Here is a 24,733-nt window from a genome sequence, read left to right on the forward strand (position 1 = left end):
ATTGACCTGGATAGCCTAGGCAAGCCCAGTCTTACCAGATCTTGGAGACTAAGCAGGGTCGGCCTTGGTTAGTAATTGGATGGAAGACCTCCAAAGAAGACCAGGGTTGTTATGCAGAGGCAGGCAATGGCAAACCACCTCTGTTCGTCTCTTGCCATGAAAACCCCACCAGGGGTTCCATAAGTCAGCTGTGTCTTGACAGCACTCTTCGCCACCACCAGTTAGTCTGCTGTGGCTAAAACAACCAACAGCCCTGTGGCACCTTAAAGACTACCCAATTTCTTATGCCAGAAATTTCATTTCATTGAGTTATTTTCTTCACTTATTTATTTACATTAATTCTTTATATTCTTTATAGTCTCGTTTCTCACTGAGACTCAAAGCGGATTCCACAATGTAAATCAATACAATCAACAGCAGGGACATTCAATAAACAGCACAAGAGGGTATATGAATGCAAATCTGGAGAGATTGTAAAACAAGTAGAAACCCAATGACAAAGTACTGAAACAGAGCATGGCCGTTTTCACACTGCTTACCGGCCACGGAACATCGTGCCAAGCTCCCGGAACGACAACGTCTTCGTGGCACGATTTCGCACGAGAACGACTGTTCTCACACGAAATTGTGCCAGGAAGACGCTGTCTTAATCCAACTTAATCCAACATTCTGACCACTGCACTGTACCAGCTCTCATCTTAGGAGACACGTTTCGGGGCAGGGGTAGGTTTCCCTGGCATCTTGAATCTTACTGAATGGAAATGCTTAGTGTAGCTGATGATGTGAAAGCCTGTCCCACATTCCATTCACACGAGACTCTCCATTGTGTTTTTGCCAAGCAGCTGTTGTAGTAAGCATTTAGCTTGGAAACAATTGTGTCAGTCCAGCCTGTCCTTGGCTTTACACACTGAAGTTTTCTCATCTCTCTGATACTGGCAGGAGCTGATCACGGCCTGGTATATCGGGTTCCTGGTCCTGATCTTTGCTTCCTTTCTTGTTTACCTGGCGGAGAAAGATGCTAACACCGAGTTTGCCACCTATGCAGACTCTCTGTGGTGGGGTACGGTAAGTTTGATCCTTTGGTTCTGGCCTGGTTTATTTTGGAGGTCTGGCGCTTTATAGGGGCAGGAAAAAAGAATGGAAATAGACGGCTGTGATGATGATGGAAGTGAAATGGTTCACTTGTCAGGTGAAGGTCAGGGTCAGTTGTCAGGATCAAGTGTTAAGTTCAGGCAAAGGGCACTAGCTGCAGAGGCCATGAGTGATCAGAAAGGCTGAAATGGGTGACCAGGTTGGAAACCAAGGCAGTGGAAGGCAGCAGAATTAGGGTGCAGACAGGGCCGTATTAACCCATGGCTGGGCCCCTAGGCTTTCAGGTATTTCGGGCCCCCTCTGGCACTTCAACCTTTCACCGCACTACAGCTGACAGCCTGACCCTGATACGGTGGGTACTAGGCCGCAGTACATAGCCCTGTATCCATTTTGAGGGTCTCCTGAAGAATTCTATTCACAATTTTTAAAATATTTTTATTGTGTGAGTAGAACTCTTCAAGAAAGCACTTTTGGGGGTATACTTGTTCAATACTGTAATACTTTGAAGTGAATAATTTTTTTATTATCTATTAAAAGTATATATAATTTATGGATAATTGATTTAATATAAGAGCCAATTTGTTTCACTTCAATAAGGAAGCAGTTAATTTTCTTATTAATAGAGGTTATATAAGAGAATCAATTAATTGTAATTTATGTGGGAGTGTGCCTCAGCAAAAAAAAAAATGACAGGCCCCTAGTCCCTGTGGGGCCCCTAGGCTTCGGCCTAGTCAGCCTTATGAATAATACAGCCCTGCGTGCAGCAATGACCTGGTCGGGCTGTCAGCTGTTTGGGACTAAGGATCCATCTCTTCCTTGTCTTTCACTTTGTTTTGCACATTGATGGCTTTTGGTGTCACCACAAATTGAAATATTTAACCCACAACACCCCTACGGGATGTGCTTTTCTATGCATCTGAAGAACGTGAGTTCTGACATACGCTGAAATAACATTTCATTGGCCTTTAAGGTTGTATTGGGCTCCCGACCAAACTGGAAATTGCTATAAATCCAAGGGTTGGTTGGTTTCCTAAGGCAGCCATTTGTGCTGACAGAACAGGAAAGTATGGAAGGCTGACAGCCTCTCTCTCTGCACTTACAGATTACGCTCACGACCATTGGCTATGGAGACAAGACCCCCCATACGTGGCTGGGCCGGGTGCTGGCAGCCTGCTTCGCGCTTCTGGGCATCTCCTTCTTTGCGCTGCCTGCTGTAAGTAGCACATGGAAATGGGGGAGCCAGATTCAGGGATGCTGGGCAATCAAGAGAAATCCCACAAATTGTAACACAATTGTTCCTCCCACATCCAAGTCTGATGTGTGTGTGTTGTTGTGCCCCAACCCCTGGTTTTCTGATGGCAGCTTGCTCTCTGTTTACATGAACGGACCGAAAATATCCGTTCACTTGCACAGAGCAGCAAAATGGGACTGTGGTTAGGGAAAACCCTTGTGGTCTCAGGAACCTGTGCATCTGTTTGTCCCGACATGCATCTCCATTCATTTGCAGACCTCTTTGCTCCATCCAGTTGTTCAGAAGAATGAGGACACAGAAGGGAAGGGTTGGATCCTCAAAGATCTGTTCCACTGGCAGTGGTGTTTCCTCTAATGCAGGTTGCCTGTTTGAGCCTCTTGCATGGGGGAAAGCTCTATGTTTAGTGGAAGAGATCGGGGATCCAACCCAGAAGCTATAATTAAGAATGCTTTCAGTTGCTCTTTCAGTCACAAGATGGTGAGAAGGAAAAGTAGCAGCCAGGCAAGGCCTCTGCTTCCTGCCAAGCTGCCCCTCTTTCAGGACTGAGCAGGTTGCAGCAGAAGCTGTGGTATTAGGGCCTGCATCTGGGGCTGGCTGAAAGGCTTTTTAAAACCAGCCATCCCAAAAGGTTCAGGAAGCCTGCTGCCTCTTTGGATTAGGTGTAAAAGGCTGTTCTCTTTTCCTGCCATCGCTGAGGGGTCTGGTCCATTTCTCTTTTCCTCACAGGGGATTCTGGGCTCAGGGTTTGCTCTTAAAGTCCAAGAGCAGCATCGGCAGAAGCATTTTGAGAAGAGACGGACGCCAGCGGCCAACTTGATCCAGGTAGGTTGGGCAGGAGAGCCAGTGGGCTACACAGACCTGGCTGGTGCTGCTGGGTTTCGTTTGTTAGGAAGCCGAGCTTCTGGCCTTTAGGATTGAGAAGAGAAACCTGCCTGTAAGTTTATGCTGAAATTTCTGAAGGTAGACAGGAAACAGGATTTGGGTGGGGAATCCAGTGCCCTGCATAGCACTTTGACCCTCCCCAAGATTACCAAGGCTGGACTGTATTATGCAAAAAAGCAAAGACAAAAAAAGCAGTTGTGGGTGGGTGGGGGGAGGCTTCAGTACAGAAAAACCAGGTAAAGCCTTGTGTATGAAAATATCAAAAAAGCTAAAAATAGAATAATTTACAAAAATCTTTAATCAAACTCCAAATATTAAAAACTGTGCATTAACAATCTTATTTATTAATTTTTTTATTTATTCAGTTTTATACCGCTTCTATTAAGATCGCAAAGCAGTTATTCAATAGGGTTACATACGCTCACTTGTGCACACACACAAATTTGAACCAGTGAGGAAGGCTGAAATGCATTTATAACCTAAATACTTTTATTTTAAATAATGGTCCCTGGTCATTAGAAAGGGGCCTGTAAATGTGTGATGTCCCCATGTGTATAAGTGAAATTTTTCCTTTTTTTTCCACTAGGGAAAGGGAATCATATATGTAACCAAAGTTAATAGATTTTTAATGCACAGTTTAATACTTGGAATTTGATTAAAAGTTTAATATGTATTTTAGCTTTTTTGATATTGACCTTGATATTTTCACATTTAAGGTTTTTCATTTTCTTTCAACCTCTTTATTTACCATATGCAAAAGTGCATCATTTATATAGGTCGCACAACTGAGTACAGAATTGCAGCCATTTTTTAGACTGGTACTCACACCGTCTTTCCCCTGTTTCTTTGCTGAGCTGGTGCTTTCCTGCGGCTAGCTCGAAGGTGCAGAGTACCGACTTGTCCGCTCCTCTGAGACTTACCAGGTTCATTTGTTTGCTTTATTAATATCCCACCTTTCTCCCTACTGGCTTACATAAGGTGGCTTCCATAATTCTTCTTCATTTTATCCTCACAATAACCCTGCGAGGTAGGTTACGCTGAGAGTGTGTAGCTGGCCCAAGGTCACCCAGCAAACTTCCATGGCAGAGCAGGGATTTGAACTTGGCTCTCCTAGATCCTAACCACTACGCCTCGCTGGCTCCTCCCGTTTTAGGGCTCTGGAGCTGTTTGGAATGCAGTGGGCGTGTTTTTCCCTTGCCACTGGGGTGGTATGCTTTCCTCTCCCTTCCTGCAAGGTGGTGGTGGTTGGCAGTGTACACAGTTTGGGGTGGAGTGCTGAAATAGGCAGCAATTTTACAGCATCGTGTTTGGGGAGGGAATCAACTCCTCCCTCCCCAGTTTGTTATCAAGACCAAGACTTGTGGTCTCCTTTTCCGGCCCTTTTCCCTCCAAGCAAACCTATGCACACACCCAACTTTTCCAGCTGTTCTTTTGCCTGTCTTGTTTTGCGACAGAGCCTGCTGGCATTGGGACAGGTGCTGACTGGGAAAAGTTTGCTGCCTAGGAAGGGAGACCCTGGCGTATCGGCCTTGTGTCTCGATTTCGTTCTCTCCTATTGTAGTCAGAAAGGTGAACCCTCATTATCTCTCTGGTCCAGAGGACTTCTGTGACAAAAGGAACCCCTCCAGCCCCCCTGCTTCCCTCGCTATCTTGTCCTGCAAGGCCGCCTGCTTTCCCATGCCTGAAAGCCGCTCCACGTTGCCTTTCATCTCCTCAGTAGAAAGCCTGTTGTGAAGTGGCTGGAAATGGACAGCGGAGGAAACAAAAGGGGCTTGTGCCCTTGTTTCAGCGCACAAAGCAATCGTGGGGACTCAGCTTTGGCCCCAGCAAGACTGTTCTGGCCCTCCCCATCTGATAACGCCGGCCAAATTCATCAGGTCTTGTTCTAGGAGGCAGACGAGAGGTGGGGATACGGCTGGCCTCTTCATGCTCCCTCTGATAATTGTTTTGCCCGTGGTTTTCTTTGCTCAAACAAGAATAGAATTGGAAGAATCAGCTCCAAAATGGCAGGGTTAGAAGGTTGAGAACTGTTAGGTAAGGAACAGAGGCAAAGAAACCAGTTTTTTTTTTTAATTGATCTGCGGAAGCTGGGTCTGAATCTTTGGAGGGGGTTCCCAAATCTCCTGCACTAATTTTCTTAGATGAATAGTGATTGCGGGTGGAGGGGGAGTTGTTTACTTAGACGTGATTGGTACCAACGTGGGGTGTGAGAGAAAGCCGATCTCTTAGCCACCGGATGCCACCAAACTGATGGCAGTTCCAAAGAGCAACACAAGATACTGGGCATGTGTCAGGCATGGAATTCGAGGTGAAGCGGATGTCTCTGTTCACTTTGGACTGATCTAGGCATAACTGAAGAATTCTACGTTCTTTGCATAAACAGCCCTGCATTCCTGCAGATGGTGCATTACAGTTTAAGAGTCACCATCCTGACTGTCTCCTCCCCTGACAATCTCCAACTCCCCTTCCCTCCCTGGCATTGAAGATGGTGGTGTGTTAAATGCCTATTGAGGCAAACCTCGCTGAACAGAAATCACATATGCCCATAACTGTGGTTTTGCTAACCCTCTTCCAGCCATGGTTACAGTCTGGTTTATGAAGGGAACCACGGTTATTCTGTGTACATATTCCATAAATGGAGAGCGGAGGGAGTGGAGAAGGCACAGGTCTTTACAACCACCTTAGATCATTTCAGGGCTGCTTTCTGGTTGAGCTCCCCCACAAGCCTACCGATCGTCAGCAACACTGGCCTCTGCTTGTGCGGTGGCATCTGAGGCTATCTGCTTTATACAAAAAAGGTCCAGCCATCACTTCCAGGCAAGCGTGTTTAGGCAGCTAGTCTGTAACCTTGTTTATGGTCTGCTTCTGGTTTTCACTGTTTATTGCCTGAGGATCAGGTATTTTTGTAAGATGCCTTGTGTTTCTGGGCAAGTTGGCATAAGAGTATTTGGAAGAATCTGGCTAGACCTGTGCTAGTTCCTGCAGAACAGAATGGCAGCTCCTCTGTCTGTCCGTCTGTCTGTATTTCTTTAGATATTTATATCTCACTCTTATTTCCAGTGGGGACCCAAAGTGGTTCATGGTTCTTCCCTTTTATGTTTTAACCTCATAACAACCGCTGTGTGAGGTAGATTAAACTGAGAGAGAATGATTAGCCCAAAGTCACCCAGTAACTTTTATTGGCAGAGTGGAGATTTGAGTTCCAGTCTCCCAGATCCTGGTCTGAGACTCTAACCACTACACTACGCTGCTACAACTCAACCCATAGCCTGTAGCACAACTCCTTGACTGTGAATTCTGTACCTATGACTTGTTTAATAATTTGCATTTTCCTACATTAAAAAGTTAATTTATAATTCCAAGCTGCTTCCCTAGATCAAATCAAAGGTTCCTTGTAACTTGGGGGTCTAGAGCCTATGGATCCAGCTCAGCACAGAACCAAGTATGGCTCTTGAACAAAGAAAACCAAATCTTCAAATTATAGTATAGTGGAAGGGTAGTTAGAATTTTAGAGAATGTGGAAGGAATAGCAGGCAAAGATTTTTATGGGCCTAAACAGCTTTTTAGTGAGGCTTTACCAAAAGGGAAATGATGCAGGGAACAGTTGCGCAATGATGCACAAATGTATGTAATACACTAAAAGAATCATGCAGGATGCCTCTGTGTATAGTTCTTATTGCGACGTCTTGCGTGCGCCACTTCCTAATAAGAGACTCGCAACAACCAGTGTTTGGGCTGCAGAAATGTTTCAGGATGATTGATCAACATGTCAGTTATCAATAATGTTAATATTTTGCAAATGGGCTTTCTGATACTGCCTCCTTGTTGATCTCTTGCTCTGAATTTTGACGCGCTTTGGCTGTTTAATGATCAAAGGTGCCTAATGGTCAGGGCGCACTCCTGCCTGCACTTAGGGCATAAGGAAGAAGAGTTTGAGACTTCCCTTCTTCCTGATGGGATCCATCTGTACGTGCCAGGAATTTTACTCATGGGAAATGTTCAACCATACATTCCCTGACATTCACGGACTGAAATGGAGAATGAGTTTCCCTACCTCGCCTGTGCGAAATAAGTTCAGACCTAGATCTTTGGGACATAGGAGAGGGCTCAGAGGAAGAAGGATAAAGAATCTCCCTCCCTTTTTCTTACTCTCCCCCCTCCCCCCACTATGATTGTTGCAGGCTGCATGGCGCCTCTACTCGACCGATGTCAGCCGGGCCTACCTGACTGCCACTTGGTGCTACTATGACAGCATCCTCCCATCGTTCAGGTAGGGGTGAAGTTGCATGTCGGGACTGGGAGAGAGTCTGTGACTAGCACAGTTCCTGTGAAATCCTGGATTTCTGGCAGCAGAGCAGTGGAGGGCTCTAGATGAAGAACTGCTCTTTGTGGGAAGGGCAGCTCCCGAGGGTTTAATGATGATTATGCTTTCCCCCTGCCCTTTCTCCAAGAAGGCACGCTTCATTCTTCTCTCTCTATTATTATCCCCACAACAACTCTGTGAGGGTGATTAAGATGAGAAATATGGCTGGCCCAAGGTCACCCGCTTTGCGCACAGCTGGGGTCCCCCTGATCTCAGTCCAACACTGTAACCACTACAGTGCACAAAGAGGACACCCCCCCCTTTTTTTTTTGGCTCGGATGAACCGAAGCTTATGGTAGTGGTGAGACTAATTTTTTTTTAGGAGCCTGGTTCCTTTATGTTAGACTCTGCTATTTCATGCATTCTCCCCCATAGATGAACCAGCTGGGGAGTAAATCCTCTCTTAATACCATTCCTGGAGAATAAGAGCCCTGTTCACATGTTACAGTGAACTCATATCCTGTCTGTATGTGCATACATCTCTTTGTAAGAAAGCCTACGCACCCTGGGGACCAGTACCTGGATAAATGGGTTTGTATCAGAGCTGTACAGGTGGTCACCGTAATATAAAAATTGTTCAGTGCACATAACAAAGAACAATCAAGTGTACTCTCTTTACTGACGGTTTGTGCATTCGCTATAACTTGTGAACAGGGCTAGGATGAATACAGCAGTTTGGATTGTGGGGCCGGCCCTCGAAGCTGTCTTTTTGTGACAGTCAGCATTTGACATCTAGGAGACAGTAGGATATTTTTCAGTAGGTTAGAAGTGGGAAAAGTTCATATTAATTTAAGCTGAGTCTGTATTTTAAATTTGTTACGGGGAAATGTCACCACACGGGGATAATTCATTGTCATTTTTCTTTTAGTGGCTGCATTCAAGTCAAATGCAGACCATTATGTGGAAGAGGATTCCCCGCCCTGTGTTTGTTTTTAATTTAGTGATTTAATTTAGCAAATAAATAGGCCCTGCCTGTTTCCTCTGCTTCCCCACCTGATAATATCAAAGAGGTTCTACAGGAGCAAAGTTTTTCTACTTCCCCACCCCAGTCACAGAATTGACCTCCCAGAGAACTGTTTAATTTCCGACTAGAGAAAATGAACTGCAGCCTTCCCTGTGCCTGGAAGGAAAGGAAAAGTGTCCCCTTGGGGACGGAGTGTGCTGGTGAGGCGGGGCCTCTCAAGCACGAAGTGTTGTGTCTGCCTCTGCCGCAGCAGGCTGACCCTTCAGGCTAGGCAGATTCGAGGAGGTTTTTCTGTCCTGCGGTTTCCTCCAGTCCCATCAAAGAGATTGGCTGCCTTTGTGTGCCAATTCCTCAGTTTTCCATGCCATCACAACACATTGCCATTCCATCCATGCTACCCATTGCACCTCCTCCCACCCCATCCCAATCAAACTTGCAAACGTCAGCCCGAGCAGTTGGTTGGAAGCTGCAGCTGGAGCCTGGAGGGGGGAGTGATTCGAAGCCTTCTCATGCCAGCAAGGTTTGTTGTGGGATATGAACGTGCAAAGCTGCCTTTGGTCTGTGCATTGCCCTTCCTGAGTCGTTGGGACTGTCCAAGCTCTCAGGCCAATTGTGAAAATGTCCAATGTTGTATCCAGCACTTCAGTATGCAAAGCACGGGCTCTAGGGCTGAACCATATGATGCTCTGAAGGGGAAGAAGTTAGTTTTCCCCCTTTCCCAACCTGTCATGATAGTGGTTGAAAAAGATTTTAATTCCAGAAGATCTGCAGGCACTGCCAAGAAAGTCAGTTTTCTTAGGGCCTAGTTATACTCCTGCTGTCCAGCCTAATCATACAGATACTTATAAGGAATTCCACTCTCGATACATAATTCCCAGGTGCACAGGGTCCCAATATGGATTGGGACCATGAGGAGGTAGAAGGGGCTAAAGCTTCCCACTCCACTCACCATTTTCCACACCCAAGATGGCCCCAGTAGCTGCTATTTTTCCCATTGGGGAAACTTAATGTCTACTGGTGAGTTGACATGAGCACGAACAGAAAAAAACCGAACATGGTGTTCATTGTTCTCTGCCATCCACGAACAACGAACACTGATGAACATGATCCTGTCACGAACATGTTCATTGTTCGTTGTTCATTGGGGCCAGCAGGCTGTTCTCCAGCCATCAAGATCCCTATTGCACCACTCCCAGAAACCCTACCTGAGCAGGCAGCAGGAAATGTACCAATAATAAATAATAGCTTGGCCCCAGAGCCTGGCAGCAGCCCTGGAACCTGAAGTGGTAGATCCCTATCCCACCACACACAAAGACAATTCAAGCTGTAATGCACTCTCCCTATCTCTCTAACAGCAGCTGTCTCTCCCTGAAAGCCAGAGCTGGGAGCTCCCCTCCCCCCTGGTCTTTTTCTTTTGTAACAAATTTGGAGCTCCAGTCCACACTTGGAAGGAAGACCTGCCTATCAAGCTAAATTGGGCTTAGATTGGGGTTTCCAGGGCAACAGCAGGAGTTCAGACAGTGTTCAGACAATCCCTGCCTGAATTGCCTTGGGAATTGATTGCAGGTGCCAGACTGTCTGGCTTGACAGACAGCACCGAACAGCAATGAATGAGGCTTGCAACAACTACCTGTTCGTTTAGAATGGGGCCTCATGAACAGCTTGTTCGCGTACAGCAGATTGGGCGGTTCATGGGTTTTTTTAGTTCGCATTGCTGTTCGTGCCCATCTCTACTGGCGAGCTAGATGTAAGCTTCCCCAGAGGGGCAAATAGCAGCTCTGTGGAGCCATTTCAGGTTAGAGAATGATATGGGCAGAGGAGTTGGGTATACTTAAGCCACTCTTCTCCACATGCTATGATCCTAACCCAAACCAGGTCCTCCTGCACCCGTTAATTAAGTTCCAGGCAAAGATTCTCAGTGCCCATCTGGGTGATGGACTAAGGCAGAGACAGAAAAGATAAAGCCAACATAATGTATAGTTACCTCTTAGAGGCTATTTGACAGGATGCTGAACAGGCACTTTGCCTCCAAGACACCTCAAGCCTGGATCGCTGGCAGGGGCGTTCCAGAGAACGGGGGTCTGCCGTGAGAGGGCTGGGGGACCTGCTTTCAGAACAGGAGGCTGGTTCCTAGTCTGTTGAGCGTGGAGTGAATTCCTTTTCAGCCCCCTATATGCTCAAGACCAGTCACTGCCCTTCATCCTTTGGGGTGGACCCCTAAATCCTGGAGTTAGACCTGGTTTGCACCTGACAAAGGCGTACAGTTAATACCAAGAAGATGCGGCTTCCCTGGGCATTATGGAGTTGCCAATGTGTCCACCTTCACCAGTGCATTTTGCACTTATGTAAACTGTCTGGTCTTACAGTATTTATTTATTTATTTATTTATTTATTTATTTATTTATTTATTTACTTCATTTGTTTCCTTCCTTTCTCTCCAATGGTGACCCAAAGCAGTATACATGTTTCTCCTCTCCTCCATTTTCTCCTCAACCTTTTGAGGAGCAAGCTTCCATGGCAGAGTGGGGGTTCGAACCCAGGCCTTCTTGATTCTAGTCCAGCACTCTAACCACGACATTGGCTGCATACCACACCCACTCCACACATGCCTGTCTGTTCTAGAGGGAGCCTGGCATAGTTGGTCACGTTGCTTCAAGATGACATTTTGCTTCCTTGTTCTTGGGAGGAGCAAGGGGTTTGAAATTTCACTTCTACTGTCTCCATGGCTAATAGATTTTGGAGCAGTTAGCTCTCTGGCTGTTGGTAGTTTCCTGGGTAGACCCTTCGTTGAAATAAATGGTCCCCTAGAAGCGTCATCTGCACTCAGAGTAAGTAGATGGTAACTCTGAGGTCACACCACAAAGCTTATGACTTAACCTATTGTCCAAAAGTTGCAACACCATATCCGAGCAGTCTCATTTCACAACATCCCACTGGCCAGTGCATGGCTCAGAGAGACTGGTCAACTGACCCAAAGAATATCAAAATATTGTTTCCACCCCTTTTCGCTTGTTACATTGTTTTGGGTTTCTGCTTTCGTTCCCCACGCTCCCCGTTTTGAAAGGTTTAATTTCTCCATGTTTTTATTTGAACCCACCCCTAGAGAACTGGTTCTTATGTTTGAGCACTTGCACCGAGCTCGCAACGGAGGGCTCAGGAACTCTGAGGTGAGGAAAATCCCCGATGGAGCTCCACCGCCGTATCACTCCTTCACCACTGGCCCGAAATCTGCCAGTCTTCCTTTTTGCCCAGGGGAAAGGTAGGGTCGAAGCTGCCTCTTACAGATGTCGTGTCCTTGATGTGTGCTTCCCCTCTCTTTGGTGTGTTGGCGCTCTGTGTCGCTCTCGTGTGTGCTGCTGTTCTTTTAAGTGTGGTGTGGTTTTCTTTCAGGCTTCTACAGAATTGCACGGCCCTCTACTCCCCTCTAGTGGTTGTCGTTGACCGCTTGAACGAGTGCCTTTCAGATCGGGTCTCTCTGTGAAAAGTTCCGCCCATCAATGTAGCATGTACTTCTTAGGCACTGAGAGTGGAAACTGGCTTTCTAGTACAAGGTCTAGCCACCATCTTCTCATTCCCCAGGGCAAGTTTCTCGTTCTCATGGCAGTAGCTCATGGACGATTTGATGTCGGAGTGTCAGCAGGAAGCCTTGCGTAAAGGCTTCTTCGCTCTGCTTTTCTGTCGCTGCAAAGCACAAGTTGCTTCCACTTTCTCATTCTCTCTACCCCACCGTCACATATTGCCTAGGACCAGGGCTTTTTTTCTGGGAAAAGAGGTGTCGGAACTCAGTGGGTTGCCCTCAGAGAAAATGGTCACATGGCTGGTGGCCCCGCCCCCTGATCTCCAGACAGAGGGGAGTTTAGATTGCCCTCTGCGCCGCGGCGCAGAGGGCAATCTAAACTCCCCTCTGTCTGGAGATCAGGGGGCGGGGCCACCAGCCATGTGATCATTTTCAAGAGGTTCTGGAACTCCGTTCCCCCACGTTCCAGCTGAAAAAAAGCCCTGCCTAGGACAATTCTGAATCAAAGGGAGTAGTCTTTACAATCTAGGCAAGGAGATCGGAGGCAAGTGCTTTAGTGGCCTGAGTGGAAAGGGACACGTGGTCCTTGAAACCCCTGGCAAAGAGGCAATATTTGACAGGCTGGGCTGCTGAGGTGGAGTGCTTGAGCTTTAATGTGATGCAAATCAGTTGTGTGATGAAATCCCATCTTAACAGACAAGAGTCAGATCCGCTTTGAAAAATCTGCCGGTCTTGGTGGGATAGACCGACAGGACTACCTTTCTGGCAAGAGGGCCTGCATTGCTGCATCTATCAAGTTCCCCCACTACATCTCCTTTACAGGCGCCACCACTCATTTCATCATCTGTTTTCTTTTTCCTCCTCTTTGCCCACCCCCAATTCCTTCTCCTGTCTCCACTTTCCATCACCATTTCCTATTCATTCCTGGAAGCTGGAAAGAAGAGGAAGCTCCACCCCACAAGTGTTTACGCCTAAGGTAACCTTTCTCTTAAAGCGGCAGTGTCTGCTATTATCACCCTCAACCCCCCAAATGAGAGAGAGACTCCCCCTCCCCAAAGCACGGTAGGTTTTCTTTCAAAGGTACAACCAAGGCTGTGGGAGAAGTGTTTAAAGGCACGAAACTTTGTATTTGGGGGTGGGAGGTAGGAAGGGGGACATCAGGAAAGGCGATGGCCCCACCAAAGTGCCTGCTAAATTTATTTGTTTATTTATAAAAACATTTCTACTCCACCCTTCCGCATGGTTCGAAGCGGCGTACAGTAATAGTTAAAAAAAACTGCTTTGTGCGCTCAAAAGGACCAGTGTTAAAAATATTAAAAACTGGTTTCGTTTGTGGGGAATGTTGCTTAAGGTTTGAAAAGATGTTTCAAAACTTGGATGAGTTCCATGACCCCAGAATGGATAGTATCAATTACACTCTTCCCTTCTTTGTTGTTTATTTTTTCTAAAGAGGTTTAATGATAGAGAAAATGAGATAGCAGGGAGAAAATAGGAAGGGTTAAAATTATAAGTGGGGCCCTACAAATTTAACTTTTCCAAGCTTTTCTCCCCCTTTTTGGAGTCCATGTTAGTCAAGGTCTTTTAATTATTAGTTTCTTAGACAGAAAAAGCTCTGATTTGCTGGCAAGATGGGATTTTTTAAACTACAGTTGCCCCAATACCAGAAACATGTCACAGTCGTTCTAAACATTTTTTTTTGGTTTCGTTTTGGGGATTTACTTTCCATTATTGTTGAGTGTGGATTATGGAATGTGAAAGGACTCTCATAAGAAGCAGCAGTTTGTGGTCCTCTTGCAAAAGGGTAAAAAACGTCTATGGGAGGGGCTCATTTTGGCTAAATGCAGCAAAGGGTTGGATCTTGGTGCCGCTACTGGAGTAGCTTTCTGCATGTTCCTCATGTTGGAACATTTGTACCAGCTAGGATCAGACCAGCAGACTTGGGTGTTAAAAGTTCTGTCAACAGAGTGAAAGATTTATTTTGAGAAGATTTTGTTTTTATCCTGCGCTCTCCATTTTGCAGGAAAAAAAAGTGCTTTCAATGTTTAAAATAAGCCAGGTAAGCTTCCTAATGTTAGGTGAGAAGAATGCAGAATGTCACAGGATGGTTTGAAACGCCTTGTCAGAGATTTTTTAGTTATTTATAATGTTGCAACATTTCCACAATGGCTTTGAGTGAAGTGTTTTCGCTGGTCAACCCAGATGTAAATAGTGGGCAGTTGGTGGCCCCTGGGTTACATCCAGGCCTAGAATGGAAGCCACCCACACCGAGAGGCAAAACAAGCAATAAGCACCATTTTATTTATTCATTTATACCTTTCCTTTCTCCCCAATGGAGACCAAGAGTGGCTTACATCGTTCCCCTCTCCTCCACTTTATCCTCACAACAACTCTGTGAGGAGGAGTGTGTGATGGCCTGAGGTCACCCAGCGAGTTTCCATGTCTAAGTGGGAATTCAAACCTAGGTCTCCCAGAGCTTAGTTTGTCACTCTAACCACTATACAACACTGCCACACAAGCAGCATTGTTAGCAGATCTGTTCAGGAGTGGTGGTGAAGGGGTTTGGCCTACCCTCCTTTCCCCTAGTTGCTGTCCATTGCCATAATGTTTTATTGGCAGCACTGCAGATCTTTCTGGATTTCCTTATTGAGTCTTTAGGTGTTGAGCTAAATACAGGGCCTTGTGGTGTTTAGCAGGGCATGGGGACAGGCCACTCAGTTATTCTGGGAGGACCTTTACACGGCTGATTCTTTGGAAAGATTCAGGGGAAGCATCTGAAACTGCCTTTTTACCATACAGAGAGAGAAGCTAGGCCAGCTGTTTGTTCGGTGGTACCATTCATGATGCAGGGTCCACCTCAGAAACATGCTTGGCCTTTTAAAAAACAAGTTGTTTCCAGCTTGCTCTTGATTTCAAAGTGGGGTGAATAAATTGGCCCCTGTTAGTTTGTGCTCCTTGGAAGCAGGGTTGATGTGAAGCAGGGCTTTTTTTCTGGGAAAAGAGGTGGTGGTTGCCCTCGGAAAAAATGGTCACATGGGTGGTGGCCCCGCCCCCTGATCTCCAGACAGAGGGGAGTTTAGATTGCCCTCCGTGCTGCTGAGCGGCGCGGAGGGCAATCTGAACTCCCCTCTGTCTGGAGATCAGGGGGCAGGGCCACCGCCCATGTGACCATTTTCAAGAGGTTCCAGAACTCCGTTCCACCACGTTCCTGCTGAAAAAAAGCCCTGATGTGAGGTACAGGATTTGGTTATGCTTCCAGTGTACCCCCTGTTCTTCTGGAGGTGGTGGTTGTCTGCACATGTGTCCATCCTGGCCAGCCTCGGCACGGCTTTCTTCTACTCACACCATCCCTTTAACTTTTTGTTTCCACCTCCTCCTCCCCTTACTAACTTTTACCTTCTTTTTTCTTCCTACCTCCCCCTTCTGTTTTTGTTTGTTTGTTTCTTCCTATCTCTATAGCCAAATCTTTAGTAGTAAGCGGAATTTCTTTCGGATTCACACCGGCTGGAAACAGAGGTACCGAAGGCTTTGGATCTACTACCTAGGAGATGTTTTGGGGCTGAATCAGTTTAATTCGAGCTGCATTTTTGTCCTACTTCTTTTTTTTTCCCCTTGGAAATCCCGGGAGGCATGCTGCCCAAATCCGCAGTGGAAACATGCATGGAAATCCTGTAGTAATCCTTCCTTGGTGGAGGGATACATTTGTTCTCCTGTAATCAGATGGTTTGTCTCCAGTACAGCTTGATGGGGGAGCATTATTAAGTTCATGTGGCTGGCAAGGTGGTGACCTGTATTGGAACCACAGGTACGGAGGACTTTAAGCAGTGTTTCTCAAACTTTTTAAAAATGTCTCTGCCCCTTCTTTCTGCCACTACTTTACTTTCTGAACACAAGCACACCCCAATCCAACCTCGAATTATTGACTCCTCTCCAAATTGTCGAGAAGGTGGCGGCTTTGATGGGGGAAGGGTTTCAGGATCTTCTCCCTCCACGGAATGTCATTCCGCACACCCCATAGGCAGGAGTCAGCTCTGGCGATGTCTGGTACTTCCTCAAGAGGCACCTGTCTCAGTGCATTAAAAGCTGAGGCTTTTATTAGCATCTCTATAAGAGGGAGGAAGGGTGCAGCGCATCAGGAAGTCTGCTCCGTCCCCCGTCCCATGCACGCAAGCCCCATTGCAATCAGTGGGAACAGTGCAGGATAGTAAATAAATTCAGAATGCGAGCTATTTTGGTTACCTGCTTGGGGTTTTCCTTTAATATTTTTTAAAGATCTCTAAATTGGAGCCACTTAAATTTAACAGGAGCATGACTGGATTTTTTGAAGTGTCAATGCATACTGACTCCCATAAAGCTGTGCTGGAGATCTCCCTGTCTGTAGGCATTAAATGACAACCTAGTTCTGAAATAACTCTTAGGGCCAGTAGTAATTTTGTGATTCCCCTAGGAAAGTGCTCACATCAGCACGGAGATGTGCCTGCTTTCCAGGGGTCTGTAAATTCCAGCTGAGTCCCCGTTGCCATGGCTGGGATTTTTCTGATACGCTTTCCACATCCACCCCTGCATGATAACAAAGCAGGCCTCCAAGGGGGTCTCTGCTGCCCTGTAAGACCCTTCTCACATGGAAGACCTCAGAAGAACCCCGTGCAAGGGAAATTTCACACTCCCAGTCCTGGATTTCTCTAGTGGTGCATCTGTGGAATTAAAAGTTTCCGATGCTCAGACAAATCCAGTTTGTGCATGCAAGAAGGACTCTGGCACGTAGGAAATATTACCAAAAGACTGGCCCTGAAGTTATTTGCAGCAGCTGAGATGCATGGGGTAGGGTGGAGGAGCAGGGGGCGGGCAAGGAGCTTGATGGAGTTGTCACTCCATCAGGACAACCCAAGAAACAGGCCTACAAACCCTTTTGCCCTGAAGCTGCCGTACGGTCATGGTATGCAAACACTGTGCCGAGGACATCAAAGGTTATTGGCAGTCCCTTGGCAAGGTGATCTGCAAGGGATCCGTGCTTCCCTCTCTCTGACTCACTTTCCTCATTTAAAAAAATAAAGTATAACTATTTGCTGGGGAGGAGGAAGCTACACTTGGTGTTTGCAAACCATGTGCTGTACTGATTTGCACTGAGCAGTGTATTGGCAGCTGAGGCCGAACCTTGCTGCTGCTTGACCCATGTAGAGAGATGGCAGATCTGCAAACCCCGCTCTCCACTTCTTTAAACAATGGCATGCAGGCTGCTCTGTGTGGAAGCCCACTGGGACAGTGAATCGCCCTGTGATTCTGGTGATCTTTGTCACGCCACCATTTTAACTCTGCCATCACGTACGTGCATGGTAAAAATCACCGGATTTGCAAGGGGGAGCCCACTCCTGGGGTGCAGCTGGCGCACGTAGGTGCCTGCATGCAAAAGGTTTGAGACACACCTGGATTTCTTGTGTGAAAGATTTTTCCCTTCTGTTCAAGATCCTGAAATCTCTTTGATGTTTGTGGAACAGTGGGTGGACAAACAAGATCTGACATATTCTGAGGGCTGGAGGCATCTCTGGACCCCAAAAGCAGTACTTATGCTCTGGCACCAAGATGTAGAAACATCGTTATAGGGCATGCATGGCATAGCCACCTGTGCTGCCTTAAAGCCTCTAGACCTAGCCTGTTAGATTATGGTAGATTGTAAGTCTAAAAGGTCTCATCCCCACCACCCTGGTTTGCCCATGAGATCTTACACCAGACTCTTGAATCTTGGAGCTTCTGGCAGCAGATTCCTTTCCATTTGATAAACTTGGTCTTAATAGTATCTCTTTAATTTGTTATTACTGATGGTTTTGGTGGTGTACAGAAGCTTCAAAACCTTTACCCAGAGAGATCCACCAATTGAGGGCTAGAAACTTGCCTTGTTTGCAAAGAACAGTGAAAGTTGACCTTCTCCAGGAGCCAAATTCTACACTCTTACACTTGTTCAGGTGTAGGTTATGTGCCAAATGGCTGCCTAGGGAACGTGGGCCTGTTGGGCAGGTAAAGGGCATAGATGTGGTGCTCCTCTGGTGTAGGCTGGCTTCTAAATATCTTGAAACAGGGCCTTTGATTGGTTCTGATTCATCAGTTTTCCAGTTCTGGATGGCTCACAGCATGTGATACCTTTAAACCTGGATCCTTACAAAAATTGCAATGAATTGCTGGTCTTCAGCCTATGGTTTGTGGAACCTCAGGGCCAAACTACACATTACATTTTTGATGTGCTGGGCTGGGTTCTCCCAACCCAACTTAGAAGCTACAGGGAATGTCATTTTAAAGATCAGAGGAAGCCCTTTTCCATTTGGAATTGCAATGTGGGGAGAGAAGGGGTTCCTGCCCCTCTCCATGCTGTACCAAAAATAAAGAGGAACCCACGCAATAGGCACAAATAAAGGGTGTATACACATGAGCAGGCAAAACACAAGTAATCAAAAATAATAAAAATGTTATAAGTATTGGAAGTCAAAATGTTTTACAATATGTATTGTTGAAGGCTTTCACGGCCGGAGAACGATGGTTGTTGTGGATTTTCCGGGCTGTATTGCCGTGGTCTTGGCATTGTAGTTCCTGACGTTTCGCCAGCAGCTGTGACTGGCATCTTCAGAGGTGTAGCACCAAAAGACAGAGATCTCTCAGTGTCACAATCCATTGTTTTACAATAGATCACAGCACTCCTACAAATCAAATAATTCAGTGAACATCACAATATAATAAGAATGATTCCTAACAGCAAGGCATCCAACAGGTAAGTAAGCAATTAGGTAGGTGCAGCAAAATTCCATTTAGGAAGACATCCCACAGGTAAGCTTCCACATTAGAGTACAAAGGGAAGTACTGTAAGACATTCAGCGCCAGCTTGAACCCAATGTTTCATAGGAACAACCTCTTCAGGGGCAAAGATTACTTCCCCCATACAAAAATCAAGCAGTTAATAAATAATAGCACCATCAGATCAAATAGTCACAAACGGTGTCCTCTCCATGCTGTGGCTGGGAGATAGCTACAGATCTTTGGAGCAGCATGTAGAGTATTCTGAAAATGGCAGTTCCAAGCTGAAAAGGGCTCCCTCTGATCTTTAAAATAACTTTACCTGCATCTGCCATGTGACTTCAGAGAACATGAGATGGGTCAGGGGAACCTTGACCCAACTCGCCAAAACACAACGTGCAGTGAGGCTTTCAGTGAGAAGATCAGGAAGCACCGAGAAGCGAAGTCTGCCCTGCAGGAGATGGCAAAGGGCACACTCTCAATTCATATGAGCCTCAACAGGTCCACTGTACCCTTAAGCATCTCACCACCCCTGGGAATCCACTGCCACGTGCTGGGATTCCTTGGTAGATGACACAGCGTGGGCAGGCTTCCTGGCAATGGCTGAATTTTTTGTGAGCGGGTAATGTTGCTCTTTTATTTGATTCTGGACCCAGCAGTCAGCTTTACTGAGTAATCCATTGCCCAGGAAATGTGTCACATGTCTGGGCCCTTTTATTAATGAGACATCCTAGGCCGTCGGTTCTCCAAGTATTTTATGAACAATTAGAGCAGACCCTCGCCATTTGCAGGGGACGTGAGTGGTGAAGTCTGCGAATACTGGAACGCAGGGGATCTGCTGCCTTCCGGGAGCAAAGGAAACAAACCTCCTGCAAATGTAATGATCTAATCATGATGATGATGTTGCAGTGGGGCTTAAAAGAAAAAAGAAAAACAGGAGGGCTGCACCAATCACAGAAGAAAGAAATAGGCAAAAGCCAACGGTGCAAGTGAAGAAAACCAAGTAGAAATTCCCTACATCTTTCACTATAAAGCTTCTTCAGGGGACTCTGCGAGTCTTTCTGCTTTTTCCTCTTTTTCATTCTTCTGCGGTGGGGCTAAAAACAGGCTGGAGGCCATCTCAAGCAATCAAAGCGCAGACTGAATAAATGGAATCATGAGTTAAGAGGCCGCAAATGGCAAGAGTCTACTATACAGTTAAGGTTTTGGCTGCTCGCCACTCCCCAAGAGATATCGCCCAAGCCATCCTCACAGTTCTAAGTAGTGGACAATTCCATCCCTAGCAGAATATGCCACCTTTTCTGTTTACCGCTTTCACAAAGAGGCTTCAGGAGATGTGCAAAATGTCTAGAAGGGTTGCTTGCTGTAGTATGAAGGCTCTCATTCTCTTCCACACTATGCTTGGGTTGGAAGTCTGTGTCCTTCCATGGAAGATGTTCCTTGTCCCAAAGCCACCACATTGAACAACTAAGTAAGACGCTCTTATTTTAGTTGGCTCCTGTGCACAGACTCACTCAAAACTTCCATAGCATCCAAACATCTCCTTTCCAGGCATCCTTGGTCCAACGGTGTCTTGTTTTTCAGTGTCTTTGTCTGTTGGTTGATTGGTCTAATGTTTTGGTATCTCTCTGTTTGCAGGCTTTACCGTAAGTATCTCAGGAGTTCTCAGTGGCCTGAGTTTGTGGCATGAGTTAATTTTGTCCCTTTCCCCTCCTCTCTTGTATCTCAATCATTTATTGTCAGAAAACATTAACCAAGTTCATTACGATCAGGGCGTTGAGTGTGTTGTATGTATGTATCAAAATTCTGTGCTTAGATTGCTCAAACTCAGCAACAACTGGATTCTGTAACATATATACGTTATGCAAATATGCATGTGATCTGTTTTGCATAATTTCTTGTGTTTCAGCTTGTCACGGGGGAGGTTAATTCTAAGGGCACTGAAGCACCAGCCTTTACTTTCTGAGACTGGATTCTGCTTTAGCCACTGACCGCCAAACATCATAGCCACTGTAGGGACTACATCCTTGCTGCTGCTACTACGATTATGATTATTAGACAAAAGCTGCTATTGTTGGCTGTCCTTTCTCTAAAAATTCTCAAGACAGTTCACAATATCACCAACTAAAAAACAATTCTAAAATCTTATTAAAAAGGTCTTTTAAAGAAACCCAGTACAAAAAAAGTTATAAAAGCAGCAGCCACTGTAGAATGAGACCATATGCAAAAAAGGAAAGAAGCCAAGCAAAATGCCTGAACAAGTGGGGATTTTTTTTTTACATTGTGCCCAAAAGTAACAGACAGGATGGGATAGGCAGGACACAATAAAAGTGCCATCACACAGAAGAGACCCTGTCTTTGGTGACCTGACTTCTGAAGGTGGTGACACGTTGGACAAGGCACATGACGTTGATCTTAACTGGCAGGCTGGCTTTCTACCAGGAAACTAATGTCAGCGAGGAGGGTTTTAGCCTAGCTTCTCCTTGGCATGCTACATTTCTAGGTATGTGGAACAAAATTTGAGTCTGCCTTGACTCATGAAAACTTATACTCTGGAAAAAAAATTGCTTTTTTAAGATGGACTTGAATTTTGTTCTACTACTACAGACTAACATGTCTACCCACCTGAAACTAAGTGCCAGGGGTGGCTTTTATTTTTACACAAATACGTATTCGATGATGTGAGCCCCACCTGCAGTCTGGTTTACTTTCTCAGAGTTTGGCCCCAGCCCCTGGATCAAACTATTTTCTTTCTCATATGTGGTCTCAGCTATGGCATTTCTTATTTCTTGGTAGATGTCACAAGTTGCTTGCTGAATCTTGGTTGATTCAGCTGCCCCATCTTCACATAGAACTAAGCTACAAGAGATAAATTACACAAGGAGGAGCACGTGAAGGGAGACACAATGTTAGCCGGGAAGCTGAGTTTTAAAAGAGATCAGAAGGCTTTGTCAGTTTCCCCTCTCTACGGAGCCAGGGAGATCCCTGCTCAGAGGGTTTGTTTATTTCCTCTTTGCCTCTTAGAAGGGAAGATGAAACTGACAGAGCCTTCTGGAGGCAGAGGAAATTAACAAACCCTCTGAGCAGTGCAGCATTTCCCTGGATCTGTAGAGAGGGGAAATTGACAAAGCCTTCTGATCTCTTCTAAAACTCAGCTTCCTGGCTAACATTGCAACTCCCTTCACATGCTTCTCCTTGTGTAATTTGTCTCTTGTAACTTGACTCATACAGATTTCAGAACCTTGCAAAATATAATATTTTAGCATGGTGTGATTGCCCTGATGTGGATGACCTGGACTAGCCCATACTTGTCAGTTCTCAGTAGCTAATCACGGTTGGCGGAGATCACCAAGAAAGTCCAAAGTTGTTATGCAGAGGCAGACAATGGCAAACCACCTCTTTTCGTCTCTTGCTTTGAAAAACCTATGAGATCACTTTTCATGGACATGCTGTGATTATGCCATGGTGGGATGGGGGGACACTAGGGTTTTCTCATTAACCCATCTGGACATTTGGAGTTGCTGTAAGACTCAAGATCAGCTGGGGCCAGTGATAACCAAACTAGTTTCAGAGTCTCTATACAAGACCTCTTACATGAGGACACTCAAGTGTATGGAGACGCAGCCGGGAAGCGTAGTTTAAAAAGAGCCAAAGATTCTGTCAATTTCATCTCTCTACACCAGTTGGCAGAGATTGCTCCTCAGAGGGTTTGTTAATTTCATCTTCACCTCCCCTAAGGCTCTTGTCCATTTTACATCCCCTTCTGAGAAGCGAAGATGAAATAAACTTTCTGAGGAGCGATCTCTGCCAACTCTGGCTCTTTAAATTCCCTTCCTGTAGAGGGGTGAAATTGACAGAGCCTTTGGCTCCGTCTTTTTAAACTACGCTTCCTGGCTAACATTGCATCCCCCCTACACTTGAGCGTCCTCATGTAAGAGGTCTTTTGTAGAGAGACTCTCAGTCTTGCATTGGAACTGGTACTGGATCAGACTCCTATAAATATGAGGCAGACTTTCTAGTGCCCCCTTTGGGCGGCCGCTCGCATCCTCCCCGGCATAAGAGCTTCCTGCTGCCTTGTTAACTTGCATCATTTCCCCTTGCTATCCCACACCTTTTGCAGCAATAAAATGGGCATCAAGGACCGTATCCGCCTGAACAACTCCCAGAGGCAAGGCAGCCGGGGGAAGCAGCATCTGGCCCCACCTCTCCGCCGCTCTCCCAGCACCGAGAATGTCCATGAGACCATTAGTCCCACCAAGGTGCAGAAGAGCTGGAGCTTCAACGACAGGACAAGATTCCGGGCCTCATTGAGGCTGAAGCCCCGGACTCCAGTGGAGGGTAACTCAGAGTCAACTGGAGATGGAGCTTGAAAGTTTTCAGTGCGGGGTGGGGGGTCAACAAGGCAGCAGGGAAGTGTTCGTAATGTGCCATTCTCAATTGGGCATGGAATGTACATGGCAAGTATTTTCCATTCTGAATCAGTCTTCAAATAATAAAAGACAATATGTAGAAAACAGATCCTTTATTCAGCAGTCAACAATCCCTCGAATCAGCTTGGGGCACAGGGGTCCTGTTGGCTTCGCCCTTGAAGTGCTGCGCTGAGGTTACATGTTAGCATAGAGGGAAATGTGCTGTGCATGTATGTTCAGAGGCAGTTCCCTGCCCAAGAAGTCAACAGAGAATGTTAATACAGCTTGGTGAACTGGGAACTGATGTGATCATTTACTGGAGTGGGGAGTCAAAATGTAACATGCAAAGAAAATGCAGTTATGCTGGGAGAGGGTGTCCAAATATACAAGGAAAATGAACACGTGTTGTTAGTAGCCTATGCAGATCAGTGCATGCTTTGACATGTTTGCACCCTCTCTACACCCTGTTCTAGGAAACCCCAAGAGATAGAAAGGGCAGAGATCTGGTACAAAGGTACAAGCCTTGGATGGGGAAATTCCTTCTAGGACTGGCTTAAGTGTGCTCTGCCAACCCATCTGGAACTCTCTTTTCCAAATGTGGTGCTCAGAACCAACCAACCAACCCCCCTTTCCTGGTTTCCTTTCTGCCAAGCACCAATAACAGGACACATCTGAAGGACCCAGCATTCCTTAGGCTGCATTGAACAGGAAAAATGAGAAAGCCAGGACTAAGCATGGCAGAAGGAAGACATTCCGGAGTCCTTGGGAGAAAATGAATAGGAGGAGAGAAATCATTGGCATAGGATGCTGGGCTATATCTGCCATACCCATATCTGAAGATTGGGGCTGGATTTTAGGGTTCTCTGTTACAGCTGTGTTTCTTCACTCGCACGGAATGTGAATCTGGTTGTTCCTGGAATTGTGTGTCCTCCCATGTGTAGATATTTCCCAGCGAAATTAGCCAGCCTCTAGGAAAAGGGGAGGGGGGAATGCTAGCCTGTGAATGACACATGTTCTTGATACTTGTTTTTGCTTCATTCCTGACAATGAACGCAGAACGCATGATGCTAGCAACCTGTCAATAAGGCTCTTACTAACAAACAGTGGAGTGTTTTGAAGGTGACTTGGCAGATCCTCACAGACGGGGCAGAGAGGTGTGCTTGGAACTCCAGAGAGGTGTTTTATAAACTTACTTTCCTTTCACAAAGTCCTGTTTCTGTCAACAGTTGATGGCCCTGTAGAGGACAGCAGTGAGGAGAAAGGCTATCAGTGTGACTTGACCTTTGAGGACATCATGCCTGCAGTGAAGACCCTGATCAGGGCTGTCAGGTGAGTCTGGGGCTGCTGGGGGCCAGGGAACCAATGCTGCTCAGGTTTGGCCCCACTTTTATTTATTTATTTACATTATTTACAGCCCGCCTTTCTCACTGGGACTCAAGTTGGATTATACAGTGTAAAGCAATGCAATCAACAGGAC

At 46.1% G+C, this 24,733-nt stretch overlaps 1 protein-coding gene across 2 annotated transcripts in view; it reads left to right on the top strand.

Annotated features, from left to right (window-relative positions):
- The window catches only part of KCNQ4 (potassium voltage-gated channel subfamily Q member 4), a 111,336-nt gene that overhangs the window by 77,505 nt on the left and 9,098 nt on the right, over nucleotides 1-24,733 (top strand). The window contains exons 5-13 of one of the 2 annotated variants that reach the window (XM_055000065.1): nucleotides 940-1,065; nucleotides 2,195-2,305; nucleotides 3,071-3,166; nucleotides 7,408-7,496; nucleotides 11,657-11,812; nucleotides 13,002-13,046; nucleotides 15,527-15,583; nucleotides 22,968-23,185; nucleotides 24,483-24,585. In XM_055000065.1, the coding sequence (XP_054856040.1) occupies nucleotides 940-1,065; nucleotides 2,195-2,305; nucleotides 3,071-3,166; nucleotides 7,408-7,496; nucleotides 11,657-11,812; nucleotides 13,002-13,046; nucleotides 15,527-15,583; nucleotides 22,968-23,185; nucleotides 24,483-24,585 (1,001 nt within the window). The remainder of the gene's footprint in view (nucleotides 1-939; nucleotides 1,066-2,194; nucleotides 2,306-3,070; nucleotides 3,167-7,407; nucleotides 7,497-11,656; nucleotides 11,813-13,001; nucleotides 13,047-15,526; nucleotides 15,584-22,967; nucleotides 23,186-24,482; nucleotides 24,586-24,733) is intronic. The other variant, XM_055000063.1, reaches the window with a different exon arrangement.

This window comes from Eublepharis macularius, chromosome 15 (genome assembly GCF_028583425.1).
Source record: "Eublepharis macularius isolate TG4126 chromosome 15, MPM_Emac_v1.0, whole genome shotgun sequence".
Taxonomy (NCBI): domain Eukaryota; kingdom Metazoa; phylum Chordata; class Lepidosauria; order Squamata; family Eublepharidae; genus Eublepharis; species Eublepharis macularius.